The sequence below is a fragment of the Pyxicephalus adspersus genome, chromosome 1 (genome assembly GCF_032062135.1).
Source record: "Pyxicephalus adspersus chromosome 1, UCB_Pads_2.0, whole genome shotgun sequence".
NCBI classification, from domain to species: domain Eukaryota; kingdom Metazoa; phylum Chordata; class Amphibia; order Anura; family Pyxicephalidae; genus Pyxicephalus; species Pyxicephalus adspersus.
The window spans coordinates 151,751,847-151,773,842 of NC_092858.1; the positions used below are offsets into that span (position 1 = coordinate 151,751,847).

At 39.4% G+C, this 21,996-nt stretch overlaps 2 protein-coding genes across 2 annotated transcripts; both read right to left on the reverse strand.

Annotated features, from left to right (window-relative positions):
- Positions 1 to 7,884: 7,884 nt before the first annotated feature.
- Positions 7,885 to 17,906, reverse strand: NIT2 (nitrilase family member 2). The gene is made up of 10 exons (XM_072431545.1): positions 17,815 to 17,906; positions 16,581 to 16,699; positions 14,946 to 15,066; positions 14,205 to 14,293; positions 13,748 to 13,841; positions 12,261 to 12,335; positions 11,957 to 12,035; positions 10,985 to 11,083; positions 10,041 to 10,096; positions 7,885 to 9,123 (listed from the first exon to the last, which is right to left on the reverse strand). Exons 1-10 carry the CDS (start codon positions 17,837 to 17,839, stop codon positions 9,032 to 9,034), a joined length of 849 nt encoding a protein of 282 aa, XP_072287646.1. The 5' UTR covers positions 17,840 to 17,906; the 3' UTR covers positions 7,885 to 9,031.
- A 1,393-nt stretch (positions 17,907 to 19,299) lies between these two features.
- On the reverse strand, positions 19,300 to 19,801 carry LOC140322740 (histone H2A-like). The gene has a single exon (XM_072399323.1). The coding sequence runs from the start codon at positions 19,793 to 19,795 to the stop codon at positions 19,397 to 19,399; it is 399 nt and encodes a 132-aa protein (XP_072255424.1). The 5' UTR covers positions 19,796 to 19,801; the 3' UTR covers positions 19,300 to 19,396.
- Between the last annotated feature and the right edge of the window lie 2,195 nt (positions 19,802 to 21,996).

A 21,996-nucleotide genomic window follows, 5' to 3' on the forward strand; every position in this document is an offset into this window, starting at 1 on the left:
TTCTTGATTGCCCAGGTATAAATATACAACCAACAAGCAGGGTGCAAATATTAAAGTATTCAGTCACATAAAAATATTGATGAATAACATCCTTATATAAAGATATACAATTAGGTCCATAAATATTTGGACAGAGTCAACTTTTGCTAATTTTGGTTCTGTATATTACCACAACTCATTTTAAATGAAACAACTCAGATGCAGTTGAACTGCAGACTTTCAGCTTTACTTCAGTGGGTTGAACAAAAAGATTGCATAAAAATGTGAGGAACTTTAACACAATCACTTCATTTCAGGGGCTCAAAGATAGACAATTGGACGATTGATTCAAAGGCTATTTCATGGACTGGTGTGGGCAATTCCGACGTTATCTCATTATCAATTAAGCAGATAATGACAACAAAGGGGGGGTGCTTGTATGTGGAAGATTTTGCTATGAACAGACAACATGTGGTCAAAGGAGCTCTCCATGCAGGTGGAACAAGCCATCCTTAAGCTGCAAAAACAGAAAAAAACTATCCAAGAAATTGCTACAATATTAGGAGTGACAAAATCTACACTTTGATACATCATGAGAAAGAAACAAAGCACTGGTGAACTCAGCAACCCCAAAAGACCTGGACGTCCATGGAAGACAACAGTGGTGGATGATCGCAGAATCATTTCCATGGTGAAGAGAAACCTTCACAACAGCCAACCAAGTGAACAACACTCTCCAGGAAGTAGGCGTATCGATATCCAAGTCTACCATAAAGAGAAGACTGCATGAAAGTAAATACAGAGTGCACTGCAAGGTGCAAGCCACTCATAAGCCTCAAGAATACAAAGGCTAGATTGGACTTTGTTAAAAAAAAAAAGCCAGCAGTTCTGGAAAAACATTCTTTGGACAGATGAAACCAACATCAACCTTTACCAGAATGATGGCAAGAAAAAAAAGTATGGAGAAGGCGTGGAACAGCTCATGATCCAAAGCATACCACATCATCTGTAAAACATGGCAGAGGCAGTGTGATGGCTTGGGCGTGCATGGCTGCCAGTGGCACTGGGACACTAGTGTTTATCCATGATGTGACACAGGACAGAAGCAGCGGAATGAATTCTGAGGTGTTCAGAGACATAGGCCCTGATTTATTAAAGCTCTCCAAGGCTGGAGAGAATACACTTTCCATAGTGAAGCTGGATGATCCAGCAAATCTGGAAAGGGTCTGGTCCAGAATTAAAAACGTTTACTAACAAACGGCTAATGACTTTTAGGAAATCCATTCCAGGTTTGCTGGATCACCCAGCTTCACTGATGAAAGTGTATTCTCTCCAGCCTTGGTGAGCTTTAATAAATCAGGGCCATACTGTGCTCAAATCCAGCTAAATGCAGTCACAGTGATTGGGAGGTGTTTTATAATACAGATGGACAATGACACAAAACATACAGCCAAAGCAACCCAGGAGTTTATTAAAGCAAAGAAGTGGAATATTCTTGAATGGCCAAGTCAGTCACCTGATCTGAACCCAATTGAGCATGCATTTCACTTGTTGAAGACTAAACTTCAGACAAAAAGACCCACAAACAAACAGCAACTGAAAGCCACTGCAGTAAAGGCCTGGCAGAGCATTAAAAAGGAGAAAACCCAGCATCTGGTGATGTCTATGAGTTCAAGACTACAGGCTGTCATTGCCAGCAAAGGGTTTTCAACCAATTATTAGAAATGAACATTTTGTTTTCAGCTTTTTAATTTGTCCAAATATTTTTGAGCCCCTGAAATCAAGTGATTGTGTAAAAAAAGGCTTTAGTTCCTCACATTTTTATATAATATTTTTGTTCAACTCACTGAATTACAGCTGAAAGTCTGCAGTTCAACTGCATCTGTGTTGTTTCATTTAAAATTAGTTGTGGTAATGTACAGAACCAAAACTAGAAAAAAGTTGTCTCTGTCCAAATATTTATGGACCTAACTGTATATAAAGTAATGACCAGGAATACCTAAATAGAAGGGATGATGGGAAATGGCTGTTGCTGGGTGCCTGTCCTATTCCTTGGCACAAATGTAGTTTGCAGATTATAAATTCCTGTAAACTCAGCTTTGTCCTATGAAAGGCTGCCGTCCAACAACAAGCAGTAATTTCTCTATTTCATTTATTAAGAGTGTATATAATAAGTTGTAATGTCTCCTCTGAGGACAATTGTACATATCTATTTGAAAGTGATACAATACAAAAAAAAAAGCTTCACAAAATGCTAACCAAAAATAATTCCAACTCCGCAAAAGCAGGTGTAGTTGTGGCTCGTGGTAAAAAAAAAAAAAAAAAAGAAACAGCTGATAGCGGTAACCCTGAGCCACATTCGGGGTAGCTAAAAAAAAATTAAAATAAAGACTTATTTGGTCCCACCGGCGTCCTCCAGTGTCCCGCCCGTCCAATCCCATCCTCTGGCCACGTCCTCTTTCTGCAATCTGTCCCCTGGCAGTTCACAGGAATTTCAAATTATTTTGTATTGGATTCAATACAAAATAACTGTATTGAGTCCAATACAAAGTAATCATTATATTATATATATAATATATGCTACTGTATAGTTATATTACGGGTTTCAATATTTTTGATTTATTTATGCACCCTTGTTTTAACAGATTTTTGTGATTTAAAGTTTATTATTAAATTTATTCAATATTGGACATATTTCAGTGAGTTATATCTGAGAATTACGGGCCAACAATGTAAAATAAATTTTCATGAAAGACAATGTACCGCTTTTGCACACATATAAATCCAGACAGAAATGAACCGCCCAGGAGGTTAAGCCTGGGCTGCTGGTCTTTGAGGTTTTGCCATAATATGTACATATAACAGCATACTTACCTGGCAAGGTGCCCAGTTTTCCTCATTGTTCCATCGTGGCTGTCATGTTTTCCTTGTCTCTGGCTATTTCCATTGGCTGTGTGGGGATAATGTAGCTTCCTCAGAGTACAGGTTCTGTACAGTTTCACAACAAGACAAGGTAGCTCCCATGCATATGTGCAGGAGCTACATCAACCCCACGAGAAGATGCCCCAGTGTAAACAAAAAATACAAAAGATGAATAAAAATCACATTTGGGCAAATATAGGTGCATTTCATAAATTAGAATAGGAAGTTATTTTATTTTAGTAATTCAATTCAAAAAGTGAAACTTATATAGATTCATTACACACAGTTATATATTTTAAGCATTTATCATTTCATTTTTCTTTTTTTGAAACTGAATTTTTTTTTGAACATTTTCACATACAAAGACAACCAGGCTTATACAGCAAAACATCTCGTAAACACAGCATACAGGGTGATAGGTACATCCGATAATGGTACATAAAACTCTGGCGTAAGTAACAGTAAAAACAGTGGCCGTACTGTACCAGCCTATCAAACCCCATAGACTATAAAAATATGGAAACAACAGATAAATAAACAACAGAAAACAAGAAATGAGTCAAAAAGAAAAAACGTAGCTAAGCCGGGGAATAGGGGTGGGGGGGAAGTGGGGGATACAAACAAAGGTGGATAGGAAGCACAGTGGCGTCTGGAACCAGCGACATATTAAACCTGTAGACTGGTATAGTAGGCATCCCAAGGTTCCCATAATTGTTCAAATTTCGCAACCCTGTTTCGGAGGAGGGCAGTGAGAAACTCCATTAGGCGTATGTCTTGAATACGAGCATACAAATCCTCCATAGAGGGGGGCAGTCTGGATTTCCATTTGGTGCAGATTAGAGTACGAGCAGCCACTAAAATATGTGTAATAAGCTGACGAGCGGACTTGGGGAGGTCTATAGGGGCAATCCCAGCAAGTGGTGGAGCAGGTCAAGGGGAAATCGTTGTTAGGTCACGTCCCCAATTAGTGCATTGACTCTCCCCCAATAGCTCTGAATAAGGGGACAGGACCAAAAAATATGTTCCAGAGTCCCATAATGGGACCCGCAGCGCCAGGAAGCCGGATCTACCTCCGGAAACAGGCGGTGTAACAGCGCCGGCGTATGGTACCAGCGGAACAAAATCTTGTAAAGATTTTCTTTATAAAGCTTACATATTGAGCTTTTATTTGCTGCTTCCCACAGTGTGGACCATGTATCCTGCTCCAGGGCACCGCCCAAAATACTCTCCCAGGTACATCATTTAATTTTTCTGAATATGACCTTGTGCAGTGTGGCCTACTGAATCAGACTGAGAGATCATAAAAAGACTCAGGACACCTTTGTAAGTGTTTTGGGTTAATAGCTGAGTGGTATGAGACATATAATTTTTCACAATATTCTAATTTTTTGAAATAGTGAATTCTGGGATTTTATTACCTGTAAGCCATAATCAGCAATTGGGTTACGGAAATAAATCAACTTTTGGATGATATTCTAATTTATTGAGATGCACCTGTAGATCTTAGGCAGAAGAGACTGCCAGTAAAAACGTTTTGCTATGGAGAGTTTACTTCTACTCTAAACTTAGCTTGGCTGATCTGTGGGCCAAAATCCAGTAGGCATGTCAGTTTAATTCCTGTTAAACAAATGGATAAAATACCTTGTTCACAAGAACTGAGAAATTGGTATACCAAGTAGTGGGATTGGAAAAGATAGTGCTGTTCTTTTATTATAGAACCCATGAGAATGTGCTCAGTTAAAAGACTCTAAAGTGGCCATAGACCTTCTGTTACTTGACACTGAAGAGTGTGTTAGACTCCTCTGTGATCTTAGTGGAAGGAGAAAAAGCTGCTTGGGCGGCAATGTTAATTTTTTGGGATAGCTTAGATAGAAGAAGTATGGTCCTTATGAGAAGTTTGTCCCCTATTTACTAGCAGCATGCCTTAGTGGTGTCAGGTAACAGTCACCAAGTAGTTAATCTCAAGCCTTTAAGCAACTGATACTCTGGATTAGCCCAAATTTTTTGGACTACTAGGCCATTTTAGGAGGTAGGGTTTTTTATTTTAAAATACAGTAGGAATAATGGGAAACATGATGTTGCATGTTCTTAGAGACAGATACAATATCAGGTTCTAATGATGAGGAGTTCAGCAACAGAATGTCATAAAGGTGATTGTCAGTGAGCTGGAAATGCAGCTTGTTCTTACAAAACTTCATCTTGGAGAACAGCTGCTCACACGAATAAGTGCTGCCAAACATTGCGATCACACGCTTGGCACAGGCTAACAACATTGGAAACTAAGCATGTGGCAGCTAACGGTAGAAGTCAATGAAAGTCTCTGTACGTGTGCGCATGCTTGGCATGGAAATGCCCCTTGAGATTTGACCGCTTTAAAGTGCTGTTGGTGTCATTGCACACTAAACACAGGGCTTTGTTGCAGCGTTGGACGAAGAATAAATTTGTCAGTCCATTCAGGGTTGAAGACACAACGTTCCGGGGACTGGTAGCTGCGCATTGCTTCTGCTCTTTAGGCATAGTAATTGGGGTTACAGTGCGGGAACTCTGTGAAATCAATGATCTCGCTGGAACTCGCAATAACGAGACTGGCTAGGCCATATGCGACCTTAAGGCCGGAGTTTGCCTACGTCTGCCTTAGACCCTATGGTCTAATCTTTGTAAACACAAGTCAGATGAGCCTCATCATCACAAATTCTTACCTGTTTTGTACTTAGTACCTAGTTTTTGTTTTTTGAAGGACGGATGTCCTGGCCAATGCTACCTTCCTGAAGGCTCTAGTACTGTCATCCTATTCTTTGCTTCACCACTTAAAGTCACTTAAGCAGGACAGGAAAAGAAATCCCTTCACCACTCTTGGATTGCAGCTGAAATACCTAGGTTGAGGCTTTGTGATCAGCCTGCACCTGCGCGTATATACAAATATTCGCTTTTATTTATCTTCTGCCAGCTTGAAGAACCAGCTAGGTACCCTTTTTTTTGGCCTTTTTTGAGCAGTGAACAGTCCTAAATGATGCAGTGGGGCACTGATTACAGATAAGCAACAGTCAATTAAACAAATATTGTGAGATCATGGTGGAAATTTTGATTCTAAAATATAAAAAAGTCCCAGGCCAATACTTTTTAAGCAAATTAAAAAATCCCTTGAACATATTAGTGTCGCCAAATTTGCTTAGGATGTCTGAAAGGCTCATAGGAACATATTGTAAGTGAAAAAAATTAAATGTAGGGGGCAAAACATTTATTTAGCAATCAAGGGTTAATTAGCTTTTAAACTTTGCTCATTAGCATTCCAATGCTTGCATATATAATAGGTTTTTGTATTGCACTGGCCTGGGGCGTGACATAAAACAGTTTATTGTAAGATAGATGTCTGTTACCAGCAGAAACTTACTTGAGCTTGGCTATCTCAGATGTAATGCTTCATAGTTTGACCATGCTAAACATTTAAACTTTGCAGGGCAAAAGGCACCAGAAAAGGCTATTTCTAACTGAGGATGAAGGGGTTATAAACAATATTCTCTTCCTATATGAAGGAATATATATATATATATATATATATATATATATATATAAAGACTATAAAGAGACAAAGAGGTGTGTGTATCCCTTCTGCAATAAAATAACCCCACCTGCCTGATTGCAATTTTTTCAATTACACGCACCTGTCCATATTTGATCGCAGGGCAACCCTAAATTCTTCTGCACCTCTTCCCAGTTCTCGATCCTCGGCCTTCCAGGTTACCCCATTCCCCTCCATACAGGCAGGATATATGTTGGTATATCCACATGTGGCCGGGTATTTTACCACCCCGGTCAGGACACTTCTGTCCTTATCTACAATACAGGTCTGCTTTGGATAAAGAACATGTATAAGTAAAGGAAACATAATGTGAAGGTATAGTGGCTGCCATTGTTTACACCCCACCCCTTCAGCCCAAGGCCATGTGGGGAAATGAACTGGAAGAAGTATGCAGGATATATTCCCAGGGAAAGCATCCACACTATTCAGATAGAATAGCCCCAACTCCATTCCTCCAATATATCTCACGGCACAAACCCCTGGTACATAAATGGGGACACTCCAAAAAGGAGATACCAGGTAAGGAAAAGGTTCTCAAGTCCCACTGATCAACTGGTTTGGGTGGCCAGGGCTAGTGCAGGACATCACAGTGACCAACAGAGGGCAGCAGTGATGCAACAAGACAGCAAAGAAAAAAATGAGGAAAGAGAACAGAAATGAGAATGTCTTCCCCTTCTGTATCATGCAATCTTTGTATTGTATTTTCAGGCACAAACCTCATCCTTCCTCCTTATTGTACTCCCTTTAATAATTGCTTCCCCACATCAAAGACACATTCACACCTTAAAACCATGGCTTGCATTGTGGTATGCTGCAGCACAATTGCATTGAGCACTATAGTAAGTCTACGTCTGCGGGGTGCCGTATAAAATGAAAAGTAACCCAGTTCACCATGGTTCACCCATAACTGCAACATAAATGTGAAGGGGCTCTAAATCATATACAAGAGTTTAAAGCCACATGTAGATCTCTGTGTGCACGTGGTGCAGTGTTTTCAAGCTAATTTTCATGCAATTTACTTGCAATACAACAGCACAGTGAACATGCAGTCAGTGCACCCAACACACAGACAAAACAAATGCCCCCCTCTATCAGTAATGCATGCAGTAATGAACACAGACATTGTCTGCAGTGCAATGGAAACAAATTATGCAGAGGTGTATTTTGGCCCAGCAACATGTCAGTATTTGGTGGATCCATGAGAGTGAAATAATGTCTTGGGGAGTCTGCTAATTCTGGTCTGCACCTCTGCTGTGGCCATCACAGGCAACTTTCTCATTTATGTTATGGAGAATGGTGCAGAAGGTATATAAACATCATGGTTGCAGTTGAAGTGGTAAGACACCAATGTGGTCATGAACAGGGCTGGTGCATGATTTGTTATTTGATAAGAAAGAATGAGATCACCATCACAACATTTAGTTTAATAGTACACTTAGTAATCAGATAATAGAGGTCACAATGGTGTACACAGCTTACAATCTATACAGAGATAACTCATAAAAGTGAAGAGAAAGATGAAATGTGTGTGTATAAAAATCTTCTGTATAAAGACACTTAAAGAAGGAAAGGCACTTTTTTTCACTGAAAAAGGTTTAACACAGCGCTTTACAGATTCCATAGTTGTGTCCCTCAGAGAAGTTCACAGTCTTGTGTCCCTATTATAGTCATAAATCCATAACATCCTAAAGCCAATTTCATTGGAAGACAATTAAACTACCAGACAGTTTTTGGCAAAGCTATGAAAATACTGAGAGAGCATACAAAGTGTCCTAGGCAAGATTTAAACCTAGTATTTTAGTATTGCATGACCAGAGTGCTACCTACAATGATCAGAGGATGACAAAACATGGGTGGTTATACAAAGACCTATACCAACCAATCACACCCTACCGTTCAATGATTCAATGTAGCCAGGACATTGAAAGGTTAATGTTTATTGTTTGATTAGGAATTCTGTGAATCTATCTTTTTGCTGCAAAGTAGGTGAATTATTAAGCCTATTGTGTGGATGCAGCACACCGTGATCAATGATAATAGCTCCCACCATTCTTCTATCACGTGATGCATTAGGGTACGTATACACTTGCAATGGTTCTCGTCTGATAATCGCCTCAGGGCTGTTATCGGACGAGAATCTAGCATGTGTACATCGCTCATCGTCCGAACGACCTTCCTGGCAGATCCTCGGACAATGGACGACGAACCATCCTAAAAGAAATGAAGGGGGAGAGCGCGCAGCAAGGTGCTGTATGTACAGCACTCGTTCATGCATCACGCAATAGTTTATCGTTGGAAAGGATAGTGAAAGATCCTTTCCAACGACTGTAATTGAACGTGTGTATGCAGTCTTAGAATTATAGCCCCTATGGGGTGATTAGATAATTATAGCAGCTTTGAAATCCTTCTTTAACAGTGGAATACTTTCAACATGTATTCAAAGATATATTTTACACTGACCTACACTCCCTATTGATTCCAGTATAAATAAGTGCTGAATTTACCAGAAATGTAATCGCTGTCATAGAAAAGTAACTTCACTGAAATAATTTATTTGGGTTTCTCTTCCACACTGTAGAGATCATGGCGACGTTGGCTGTGAATTGGTATTTGTTGACGGATATCAGCGAGGTATTGCAAGTCTGAAAGGCAAAAAATAATGACATAGTATTGTAATGTTATTATTTCACAATTAGACTTGTATTGTTAAAAAGGGTACATTAGGAACAGATATCTGTTCTGCATTCAACACTTCTAGGACTAGCACATGCCTGTGTACATATGTAGTCTGTGACTCCAAATCACTACAAGACTCAGAATTTGCCTAGGGGTTGAAGAAAGAAGCCACAGTACATGGTGGGGGCAGTCATTCATTACTGCAAGAAGCATCTAATGCTAAAGCATCTGGCATTACCAGTACCACTGAAATGTAGAGAATGTTGGAAACATGGCCTGCTGCGAAAGGCAGTTTATTGCCTCTTCTATTGTAGAGACTCTTTCTATTTGTCTAGAGACTTGACAGCGTCCCTGTAATGAAGTGCTTCCCAACCAGGGTTCCTCCAGAGGTTGCTAGGAGTTCCATGAGCAGTTTGTGCAGTAATTATAGAAAGGGTTCCATAAAGACCTCAAAGTTTTTTCACAGGGTTCCCCCATGTTAGAAAGTTTGAGGAACACTGGCATAGCCTCCCAGTTATTAGCAGTCATTACAATGTATCTGGTAGCAGATCTACTCCAATCTGCTAAAATCTATGCAGTAAATATTATTTATATACAGGGGGTTTTCTTTCCCAACAGATGGGACTTCACTTTATATGATAGAGGATTAAGGTATAATTATAATATATATATATGTTCAGGTCTAATCTTGTAACGTTTTAAGAAACGTTTTTGTAATAAAAGCAAACTTTTCAGGTTTCTTTACCCTAATTTTGACAATGAGAGGATATCAGGACTATATTCCTTTGTCACTGATAAAAAGGTAGATTAATAACTTGGTGTAAGCGAGTTTGCAAATGTGGATCCTCCTGAAATAACCCCAACAATTTATAACATTCTTTACCTATATCAGCAGAGGTGATGGTTTCATCTGACCCAGCCTTAGCGATGACTTCTCCCCTGCAATAAACAGCAAATAATAAATTCAGATATAACAGATGATTATTATGTAAACTGGATTATTTGAGGATTCTGCCATTTCTGCTTTCTGGAGTAGCCAAACTATAGGATGATCAGGGAGGCATGCAAGGGGAAATGGCGAAAACATTCCCACACTTCTGGTATTTCGACAACTAAAGATCACCATTAGGATGGGCTCTATCATTACTATACCTCATTAATCAATAAAGTGGCCCTTGATCACTGAACAGTGTCCTATACGGCTGTTTTATTGAAGTTTGTGGATATTTAAAAATATTTTCATGCACTACATTGCAGTTCTTCAGAAAAGGAACCAACATCTATGGCTGCTGTTGGAGGTTGGGCTGAACAGGGGTATGCACATAAAGGTACGTACAGGCTGAAGTCATTTTCTGGAGGCCTGATAGCACTCTAAGACTTTTTGAAAGATTTGTTTTTGACAGATTGAGGACTTTACACAGACCAGGATCTCCTGGTGCTATTCTGCATGACACTACTTACTCAAGTCTTAACATTGTGAGCCCTTCATGGAGTGCACTGACCAAAATCTATTGGAAGGTGGAGCAATTTCTTAAATATTTTATCCAGTCCTCTCCTCCTTGGACTAAAAGATTTAATCCCTTGTAATGAGCACATTCAATACTGTTTGAAACAGACAGACAATTTGAAGCAATAAATCCAGCAGCATTTTTTCCCATATTAAACCAGCAAATAATTCTGAACGTTCAACAGAATTCACATTTCTAAACAAAGTATAGATAATTGTGTCTACATAAACCCTCTTTTGTTCATGTGAGATACTTGTATAAGATTTACATTGCTGGCCGGCTCTACTACATTCTCTCTCCCAGCCTTTGGTATACTTACCATGGGCTGACTACAGTGCTGTGTCCCCAAGCTATATAAGAGGCTTTTTCATCCCTGGCTGGAGACACAGTGGCCACATAGACTTGGTTGTCCAAAGCCCTAGAACAAGACAAAATTTGTTAAAATCATTTCATTGTCAATTTTAGGCTTTTCACAATAGACTTGTATTGCCCCCCTACACCCATGCAGGAAGAAACACACATGGTAAGGAGTCATTATACTATAGAATACTTTCATATGATAACAAAAATATTGAATCACTCAAAAATCGACCACATCAGTTTTATCTTCAATCATATTTTTGATCGATATTTGGGCAAAATGTCAATCATAAATTGATCTGGCAAAGTGGGTTGTAGTTGTCAATTGGTAATATTTAAATGATACTGAATCAACTTTTTTAGTTATAACTAATATTCGATCACACAATATGCTAAAGTTGATCATAATTCAGTAAACCCACGCAGACACGGGGAGAACCTGCAAACTCCATGCAGATAATGTCCTGGCTGGGGATCGAACCTAGGACCTAGTGCTGCAAAGGCCGGAGTGCTAACCCCTGAGCCACCGTGCTGCCCACAATATGCCCACAATATGCCCACAATATGCCCACAAGGGTAACAATATTTTGGGATTTCGCACTTGATATGATATGATATGATAATGTGCATCAGGACAAATATAGATAAACAAAACCTGTGAGGGATGACCTGAAAGGTACCTAATACATTTCAACTCTATCTAAAACAATAAAATAAAAAAAAAGTGCTGCTGAAGTTTTCATTTTCAAGGTGTCTTTCACCATCATCACTACAATATATTTTGTTATTTAGGCCCCCCTTCCCCCATAACAAGATAACGATCATTCCAAATCCATGGGTATTAATATGCACTATTGAATGCTGGCATGGTTGGTATTACAATCAAGATGAATGATTATGGACAACGGATATGCAGTGTCTTTCCATGTACCGTGCTCTCTGCAGCAGCTCCCAGTGTGCAGGTCCTGTTGTCATGTTAAATGCTCCGGGATAAATCAATAACTGACAACCTAAGAAAAAAAGAACACAGCACTGTCCTTTAAAGCAAATAAGGATAACAAATTCTAAGCAATATTATTCAATTACCTGGGCCCTGTAATGTCAATACTGCCTGCCACACGGTAAATATCTGCTTGTTAGGAAAGTTAGGTTACCCGGGAGGCCCATTTTCCCATTGGCTGTGGGAGTAACCGGTCAGTACAACAAGCTTTAATCAAAAAACAAGAAAAAGTTACCTTTTTTCGTATATATCTGGGCGAGTTCAGCAAACCGGATGTCATAACAGATGCCCACTCCAATCTTGCAATAGGCTGGAAAAATGATAAGATTAATGGTAGTTAAATTGATTAAATATAAGAAGCAGGCAATATGTGAGTAAGTCATTAACAAATGCATTGGCTCTATTACTGACCCTGAATCAGGGTATAACCAAGTATGGAGAAAACTATTGATGACTTAGGAAAATCCCTGGCTGTCATACTGATTTGTGGGTTTTAGAACTTTTTCAATCACGGTCTTAGAATCGAGTTTAGAATTTCAGCCTTTGCTTTGTCATTGAGAGTTTGATGTTATGACCTCCTATATAACACCTCTGTCCAATAAAATATGTTAAGGCAAAATTAAAACACATGCACATTTTTCCTAGGGGAGTTCTTTGAGATAACAAAGAAAGTATGCACAGGACAGCTCTGAATTTCTAACATGATTAACAGGTAATTTTGCACTCATCAAACACAAAAAATGCTTCCAATCGTGCACATTTACATGACCAAAAGGTAGCAAAAAATTGTTAGGGTTTATTCACACTATAGGCGAGCTCAATGCCTCTTTACACACGAATAAAAATCATCATAAAATTAACATATAAGTATGGTTACTTTACTGAAAATAAATACATGGTACCCTTCAAAATCCAAGCTGACCAACTGGTCAATTTGTTTATCAAAGATAGAAAAGCTCTGTGACCCCAAGTGGCATATAAGATCCAGATTCATTTTTAAATTTTTCATACAGATATATAGTTTTGTTATATTGTTATGTTAGAATCAATTACATGTGATAGACTAATCTAGATTTTGACAGCTCATATAATACAGAACACTTAATATAGATCTTAGAAATTGGAATAAGCATTCCTGTGCCTTTTGTGGTCACCACTCAGGTTAGCAGAAACTAAAAAATAACCTTTTAAAGTCTAAGTAATAAAAAAGAGCAAGGTGTCAGTGAGTACAACGTCCTACAGAAAACACGCACAGCTTAAAAGTGCCTAAAGAAAGATTTGATGGTTAAAGGTTGAGGTTTGACAGTTAAGAGTGGCATAGGGCAAAATAGGGAAACAAGGCTTTCCTGGGCCAGGAGTTACCACTATGATCCACTGAAGACTGGAGGGTTTCTCGTGTACAATGTGCTTGCAAGAGAAAGAATGTGACACCAGCTGTAAAACACAGAGATGTGCAATGGTCTGGGAATGACTGGCATCTCAATCTAAAACTTCTTCTATGCCACCTTGCAGTTGTCATTCCTATGTTGAAAAGTCAAAACCTACAGGGATACCCAGTTCCTTCTTTATTGTTTTGTATTCTTTTTTACCCTTTTATAAGCCTCCTTTATTGTATGTGTTAGTTATAATTTTCCAAAAAATGCTAAAATACAAAGCATGGAGAATAATTCTAAATGTTTACTGCAGTACTGATAAACACATACGTTACATACAATTACCTACGTGTGTCAAATGTAGAAAAGCTGTCTCCAGGGGTGAGAGTTTCTGATTCCTGGAAGCGAATCTTCCCCGGAACATCAATATTAAAGAGGTGGATCTGTGAAATATCAAATGAATTTTTAAGCAGCAAAAGGAATACATTCAGGATAAATATCATCCATAAACCTATGCACTGTCTAAAAATGTTCTATAATACAGATACAGATAAGTTGCCTTGCACTTCCACCATTTAGGCCACAATTCCCTTAAGGTTGAAGGAATAAGCTTGCACTTAAAATAATTATCATTGATTTGTCAAATGTCAGAAATGACATAAGGAAGGTTTAGAGCCCCTGCTAAAGTTATATTGCTGTCTGTGTCCCCAATCAATGCATTGGTATGATTATACATATATATAATGTCTATAAAGTACTTGTGTGATGTAGTTGTATAGCCAGATGGCTTATAAGCCTTCCATTACCTTTCTGTGCTTTGCCAGCAATGTTCCATCAGGACCATACACTGTGCAGGTGTTGTACAATTTTCCGGAATCCTCCTCTGGTATAGAGCCTAGAGTAAATGACAACAAACACTTGTCAGAGAGGTTGGGAGGACATAATACGGTTTGCAGCAGTGCTCATGTGCTGAGGAAGACCAAGCTGATAGGTGAAGAGAACAGAAGTATGATCCTAACCAGCAGGCTGGGGGGGGGTACATTTTATTTTTTTTAAATGTAGAAGTTTGTCTGAAGTTCAGCTTTAAAATGAACTTGTACTTTACTTTCAAACTCCTGGCTAGAACCTTTATTAGACTGTCTCTGATATAGTGCAACTGGGACCAGACGTTATGGTTCAGTTCCACTATGAAAATGATTACAGGTTAAAGTATTTTCTACTTTTCAGATTGTAATAATGGATCAATTCTTAAATGATCATTTATGCATAGTTGTTGGCCACTATGAGACAAATGCTATTCTATGACATGCCACAATGTATCATCTGAGTATAAACCCAAATTCTTTATCCAATATCAGTTTAGCAATAAATTAGCAAAAACAATAGCAAAATAGCATGGTAATTGATCCTAGCAGTAAGTCAGAAAAAGTCAGCGGCAGTAAAAAAGTAGATTGGCACATTAAAGGTTTTTCTGGTTAACAAAGTTAGCTCAACCTAAAGGCCACATTATAGAACGATATAAATGAAACATGTTTGTTGATTCAGACCTCCAATCAGAAAGATTCCACATTCCTTGGCTACTTCAGACAACATTTGTGTAGATTGGCCTGGAATATTCTCGGCATATTCAGAGAAGAATTTGGTTCCATACGGAGAGTTAAAGCATTCCTAATGTTAGAACAATGAAGAGGTAGGAGAGGTAGAAAAACAAATCAGAATAAAATACAAATGAATCATTAAATTCCTGCCCTCCCTCCTGGTACCCCACTATACCCAGAATATCACTGGTTCCCCAAAACCAGGGTAATACATGAAATATACAGGAAATGTGCACCAGTAAAATACCCATGTAGGAAGCCTCAGTCTGCAGGTCTAAAGGAGTGCCTGGCAATTCAGAAGGTTACCTATGTACAAGTCTAGGGCCAATGTCCAGGAGACCCAGCTACTGTCTGTTGGTCAAATCAACCAGGTGAAGACCAGAGAGACCTAAAGGGGAAAGGTACAGGATCTTACAATCTAAGAGCAGATGAACTCATAATGCAGTTGGTGCAGATTCTCTGTGCCGATTCCAATCTTTATTAATGTCAATTGAACTGCATGCTGCAATTTCTTGGGCCCTACAGATGACTGTTGCTGGATTTTTCGTGATTTTTTCCAGTGACAGATGAATAAGTAAGCAATGTGCACTCAGCCTTGTTCTGTTGTTGTAGGGTGAAGGACGAGTAAGTGGCACCCACTCTGCTTTCAGCCATAGAAAAGCACAGCAGTTCTTGTCAATCTGCCATGATGAACAAAGTTGGGGGACTGCTGTCCTTGTCAGATTTTGGACTCAAGACAAACACAACTGGTCATCCCTGGTGACAATTATTTGAGGTGTAATATGTACTGCAAAGATCTGCCTAACCGGAATTGTTTAGTAGTTGGATGGCTACAATCAGATCATAGGATATGTCATGGCTTTCTCTACCTTCTAAATTATTCTGTAGGTCCTTGCCAGATGACTTCTACAAAACTTGTAATCCCTTGGGTACCTTAGTGAGTACTGAAAGGCCACATAGCACCCACCTAAACTTGTTTTGTATTGATGGATGTGCTACCGCCTCAGAATACTGTTGTATTCTATTTATTTGTGTTCGGTATATTTAAATTTACCCCCCCCCATCTTTCTGTTTTCTGCCAGCCCCCATATAAACACTCTGAGCACTTCCATTCCCCGATTTGGTTTCTTGTTGATGAAGGAGGCTTTAACAGAGAAAACATCTTTCACCACACAGGAAACCAGAAGAGAATCTTTTGTAATGCATAAAGTTGGGATAAACTACGCTGGAATCTACTTTTGCGTTTTCTTGGTGGGTTGACATTGCCTGTGGATTTGTGGAACCATGTCAGTACGTTACTGTCTACAAACAACAAATCTCCAGAGGTATATTATTGCACATAGCAACATTGGAGACAGCCCAAAGGAACTTCTCATCTATCAACATCAACATGTAACTAACTACAACTAACAGAAAATATATATAATATTATATTTATATCATGACGGAATCAATGAGAACCTCCCCAGACAGCACCAAGAGTCTCCAACAATAATAAAACAAAAGTTCCAGTAAATAAGAACATGAAGCGATGACATTATTATTATTAGTTATTGGAGCATTTCATTTTCCATAGATACTCACCGGCAGTGCTACAATCTGAGCTCCCTGTTGGGCCGCCTGTTTTACCAGCTCCGATGCCCTCTTCAGATTATCTGCTTTCACAGAAGACACGGAAAGTTGAACCAAGGCCAGTCGGAATTCTATGGAAGAAAACACAAAGGACATTTTTAGAAAAGTTCTATCACCTATTAACAAGTTTTACTTAAATCTGACTCACAGATAAATATTTGACATAGTGTTTGGCCGCAGTGGCTGGAGCAAAGTTTACATAGCTGACCATTCGTGTCAGTGAGGATTTGGATGAAAAAATAAGAATTTGTAAAGTTTCCAGCACAATCCTGACCCAATGACCAATCAGTGAGAGGATGGCGGGCTGAGCATACAGGAACCACCACCCCTCCGGGTAAAGTCACCTACAATGTGGAAACCGGTCCAGGGAGATCCCAGAGCTGAGCTCCATACTAGTTGTATGGATGTGATAATCTTATGAATGAATGACTGGAGACAAACAGAAAGTGAGGAAATCAGAACTACTGAACTGTGTGGTTGTTTGACTGACTCCTGTGTTCCCAGTCCCCGGCAGTCTCCTGTAACGCGTTCCCAGTCCCAGACAGTCTCCTGTAACACGTTCCCAGTCCCCGACAGTCTCCTGTAACACGTTCCCAGTCCCCGACAGTCTCCTGTAACACGTTCCCAGTCCCCGACGACAGTCTCCTGTAACACGTTCCCAGTCCCCGACAGTCTCCTGTAACACGTTCCCAGTCCCCGACAGTCTCCTGTAACACGTTCCCAGTCCCCGGCAGTCTCCTGTAACACGTTCCCAGTCCCCGGCAGTCTCCTGTAACACGTTCCCAGTCCCCGGCAGTCTTCTATACATATTCAGATATTACATATAATGTGCAGTCCCTGGGTGACCCTCATTGCCCTTAGGCATCAACCAACAGTCTCTGATCCCTGGGGACACCTTGTCTAGGAGGTTTGCTCCTAGAAATCGTAAAGAAAAATGCAGTCCCTAAAAATTATTTCTAGATGTCAGGAGCTTTGACATAATTCTATATATACATACACACACACACACTATGTAAGCATAAATAGATTAACAGTAAATCCAACACCAGCGGTAGGTTACCAAACTCTAAACAAAGGACTATAACCTTCTTAGACATTTCCAGGCCAGCAATGTAAGAGTTAAGGAAGAAGTTATATAAAACCCATAGACTATATAGGAGTCACAGAGATGGTGGCTGGTACTCACTTGCCATGGCTCTGGCTGCTTGCATACTGTGTGCTGCACAAGAACACCTAGCTGTCACCTACTGCACACACAGGAAGTGCCCTACTGCCCCGCCCACTCGTCAGCACAGAGGGTTCTGGGAAATGTAGTCGCATGGAGATGCATAGAGGTAGTAGGGGAATTTTTTTAGTGTTTGTACAAAGCTGCTGGTTATAGACAGGGCAATTGTGGGGTTCTGCACTAATCAGGGAGCAGAATATAATCTGGTATATGCAAGAAGGGGGCTGCAATGACTAATGTCTTATAATAATAAAAAATAGATTTCAGTTTGAGAATGCATTGCATCTTTTTCTTGCTGTTTAATATAAAACGGCGCTACACACTTTCAGTATATTAGAACTGCTGTGGGGGAAAGTAAAGGAAAAGCTGACAAATTCCATAGAGAGGCTCTGTTAGGAAACTGTACTTTAATTCAGATTGCTAGCTCTTTGCAGTAATAATACTTTTACTGCCTTTTTTTCCTCTTTCTTTATCAGTAGGTACCTTTTTTCTCTGGAGGGGATTATTTTATTGGATGTGGCCTTTATTTTGGGTTAAAATGTATTGATTTGCATCAAGATTCCCCTTAAAGCTTACCAGCACCCAAAACGTATTCAATTAGAACTAAACTTATTGCAGCTTTACTTCCCAGTTAAAAAGTTATCTAAAGAACAAAGCAAGTGGGAAAAGTCTAATTGATCACATCAATACCTGGCAGGGGCCTAACCTTTCTCCATTTTAATATATATAAAATGTGTTTGTGTGTAAATAAACTGATCCACTTTAATTTACACCAAGTCCAGACTAACCTTAGTGTCTTATGTCCTATGCCTTTCGGTGACCCAGTGCAGTACATTTAGGACAAACTGCTTTTCTGCACAACACATCCTAAAAGGAACTGCAGATGATCGCTACATGTAAATAAATTGTTCCTTCTGCACTAATGTTGCCCCCCAAAAAAAAAAAAAAAAGCGGATTAAAGGCAAGTTTGGACTGTTCGAGCCAGCCCAGCAGCGCTTGTGTCACACTGGTGAGATTTATTGGGTTTTTTTTTTTCTAAGGAGCACCACCAGCAAGACTGAAAAGGAGAGGAACTCTAATAGGGTGGCTCAAGTCAACAAGACTTGTCTAACTTAAGACGGAGCGGGAAGAATTACAATTCAGGAGTTTCTCCTGTCCAGGGCTTCTATCCTCCCCTTCCTGTACTAGAGCATTTTTAGTTTTGCTATTGGACAGTTCCCAATGGTCAATTAAACCAGATGTAATGTGGTGGAGACACAGACCTTGTGTTCCAATGTAATATCTACAAAAGGAACACCAAAATGAAAAGTCAGAAGTGTTTTGTTAAGGATTGGGCAGAATTTACATTTCTGTGAACTTCCTCTACCTAGATAAATGGGCCAATGTTATAGTGGGGGGGGGGGGGGGGAATCTGTCCTACTGTAATAATTTGAAGAGGACCACCAGTTCCATCCAAAGTTGTGCTTTATTAACGTAGTCACAATATAAAAATGTTTAAGAATTTATACAAAAAAGATCAATAAATAGTCAATTTAAAATACATTTACTGGGACTCCACAGTTTTTGATTCTTTCATTGTCTTCTTAGGCAAAAGAACAGCTTGGATATTGGGCAAGACTCCCCCATCTGCAATGGTGACACCACCAAACAGCTTGGCCAGTTCCTCATCATTCCTGACAGCCAGTTGGATGTGTCTGGGCAAGATGCGGGATTTCTTGTTGTCTCTGGCTGCATTTCCTGACAGCTCCAGGACCTCAGCACAGAGGTATTCCAGAACAGCTGCCAAATAGATTCCAGCTCCAGAGCCAATTCTTTCAGCATAGTTTCCCTTCCTCAGGAAGCGGTGGATGCGGCCCACTGGGAACTGGAGACCTGCCTTAACGGACCTGGAGGACTTGTTAGCAGCAGCAGGCTTTGGGAGCTTCTTGCCACGACCAGACATCTTGAAAAAGCTTAAAAAAAAAAGTTTTAATCCTGGTACAGTCAAGTTGTAGATTACTACCCCCACCACCCCCTTTTATAGTCACCAGAAGTTAAAGCCCAAATTCCATGCATATTAGTCATATCTTTGGAGCTTGTGATCACATCTGTACACAAGAGAAAAATCATATCACCAGTACTATTCATAGAGGGCTAAGACTGGATTAAGTAAAGGAGACCCCCCCCCCCCTCCCCTTTGTATCCAAAGCCAGATTGTTAGAAAAATAGACCAGGGAGGGACAGGGTCAATAAATTCCTGTAAGTGGTCTTGTATCATGTGATCACCATTCTAGTGCTGAACAAAGGGCCATGAGACAAGCTGCTGTTCTTTATAGAACATAGTTGGCACAGATTTATCCCCTGGCAACATTGATTGTCATCCTAGATCTTATGGGGGGACAATAGAAGGAAACATATTTGGGACCTACAGACATGATATGTTGATATCTACCCATTTTTACAATGTTTCCTTCATTAGGCCATACCAAGGAAGGGACACCAACCACAATGGCAAAAAACACAGCCCATATGGCATAGTAGCAAATCAACCCCGGCCAGTATAAACTCCTAAATACACTCTTTTGTGAGCATTGTTTTCCCCCATACCCAGTGTTTAGAGATACAGTGGTGTAATTAGCAATGCTCACATTCTCTGCACCACTAACCATTCCAAGCAGAGAGAGGGTGAAACCATGAAGTGCAGTATACAGAAATATCTGCATATATATATATATATATATATATATATATATATATATATATATAGCGTTTATAGATACAGTGGTGTAATTAGCAATGCTCACATTCTCTGCACCACTAACCATTCCAAGCAGAGAGAGGGTGAAACCATGAAGTGCAGTATACAGAAATATCTGCATATATATATATATATATATATATATATATATATATATATATATAGCACAAGTTTATGGTTTTCAAGCAGCCCGAATTTATGGGTCCTTTTGGGAAGGATAAAGGAAAAAAATAAATAAATAAAAAAGCCACACAATTAATTACGCACCTAACAAATGCTAGGAATAGTAACACAACAATGTCTTCATCTAGTTTAGAAAGCCAAACACTATACACATATAGGTTTTCTTAAATCCATCCAGGACACTTCCTTCTATCTTCTATTTAAATTTTACATTTAAGTAACCAGAGCTTGGAGATCAGATCAGTGTCAGAAGTTAAAGCACGCAGAATTAAAGTTAAAACCCAGGAGCATTCCAAAAGGAAAACCTAAAACCCAAGGCTGGTTGTAGAATAAAGACAATGGTCCATTTTACTGCAGACAGCATTAACAGAGCAGGGCAGCCAGTGTTTGCATATTACAGTCACCTAGGCTTAGGATGAAATGCTAAATCAAGGCCTAACCTGAGAAAGTAATAAATTACTCCATAACCCTACCAAATGTCAGTCTGTACCAGTATACCTCTTCCACTTACCACAATAATTCTTTCCCAAACTTTCTTGCCCAGTCCAAGCTTGCTCACATACAGCCCCACTACAGCTTATATATCTGAGTGCTCTGGGCTAATTGCAAGCAAAGCATCACAGGTGCAAATGGGTGAACCCGTAATTACCAAACGATTTATTATTAGGCTCAGATAAACCTCTACTTGTTTCCATTATATTAGAAGCAGGCCTAATGAGAAGCAATAGGAGGGTAAACCAAGGAGCTTTGTGATGAATCTGCAATCCACATCATATTTTTGTTTTTAGATGTGATCTATCACATGAATTAAATTAATCATTTTCCAACTCCCTGGGTTTTATTTACTTTTTGACTTTTTCTTTTTTAACCCTTTAAGTATTTTCCATTTTTATCTAGATTTAGCTTTCAGCTTCCAACCTACATTACCTTACAGAATATTTTTGCTTGCCCCCATGAAGTCCACTCACCATGGAGGACTTCACACTACAATTTAGTTCTTCTTTGGTTCTGAATCTTGTAACTGGGTCTTTCCCCTGATCCTTTGCCAGCGCAGCTGCTGGGTTATCCTGCATTTCATTGCATTCAATGCATTTAGTGATTAAATACCTTTATATGATTGTATCTCTATATCTAAACCTTCAATGTGGTCCCACATATTGATCAGTTACCTCTGAGCATCTCACAGGTATATGAAGCTATAGTCATCTAATGTTATTATGAGT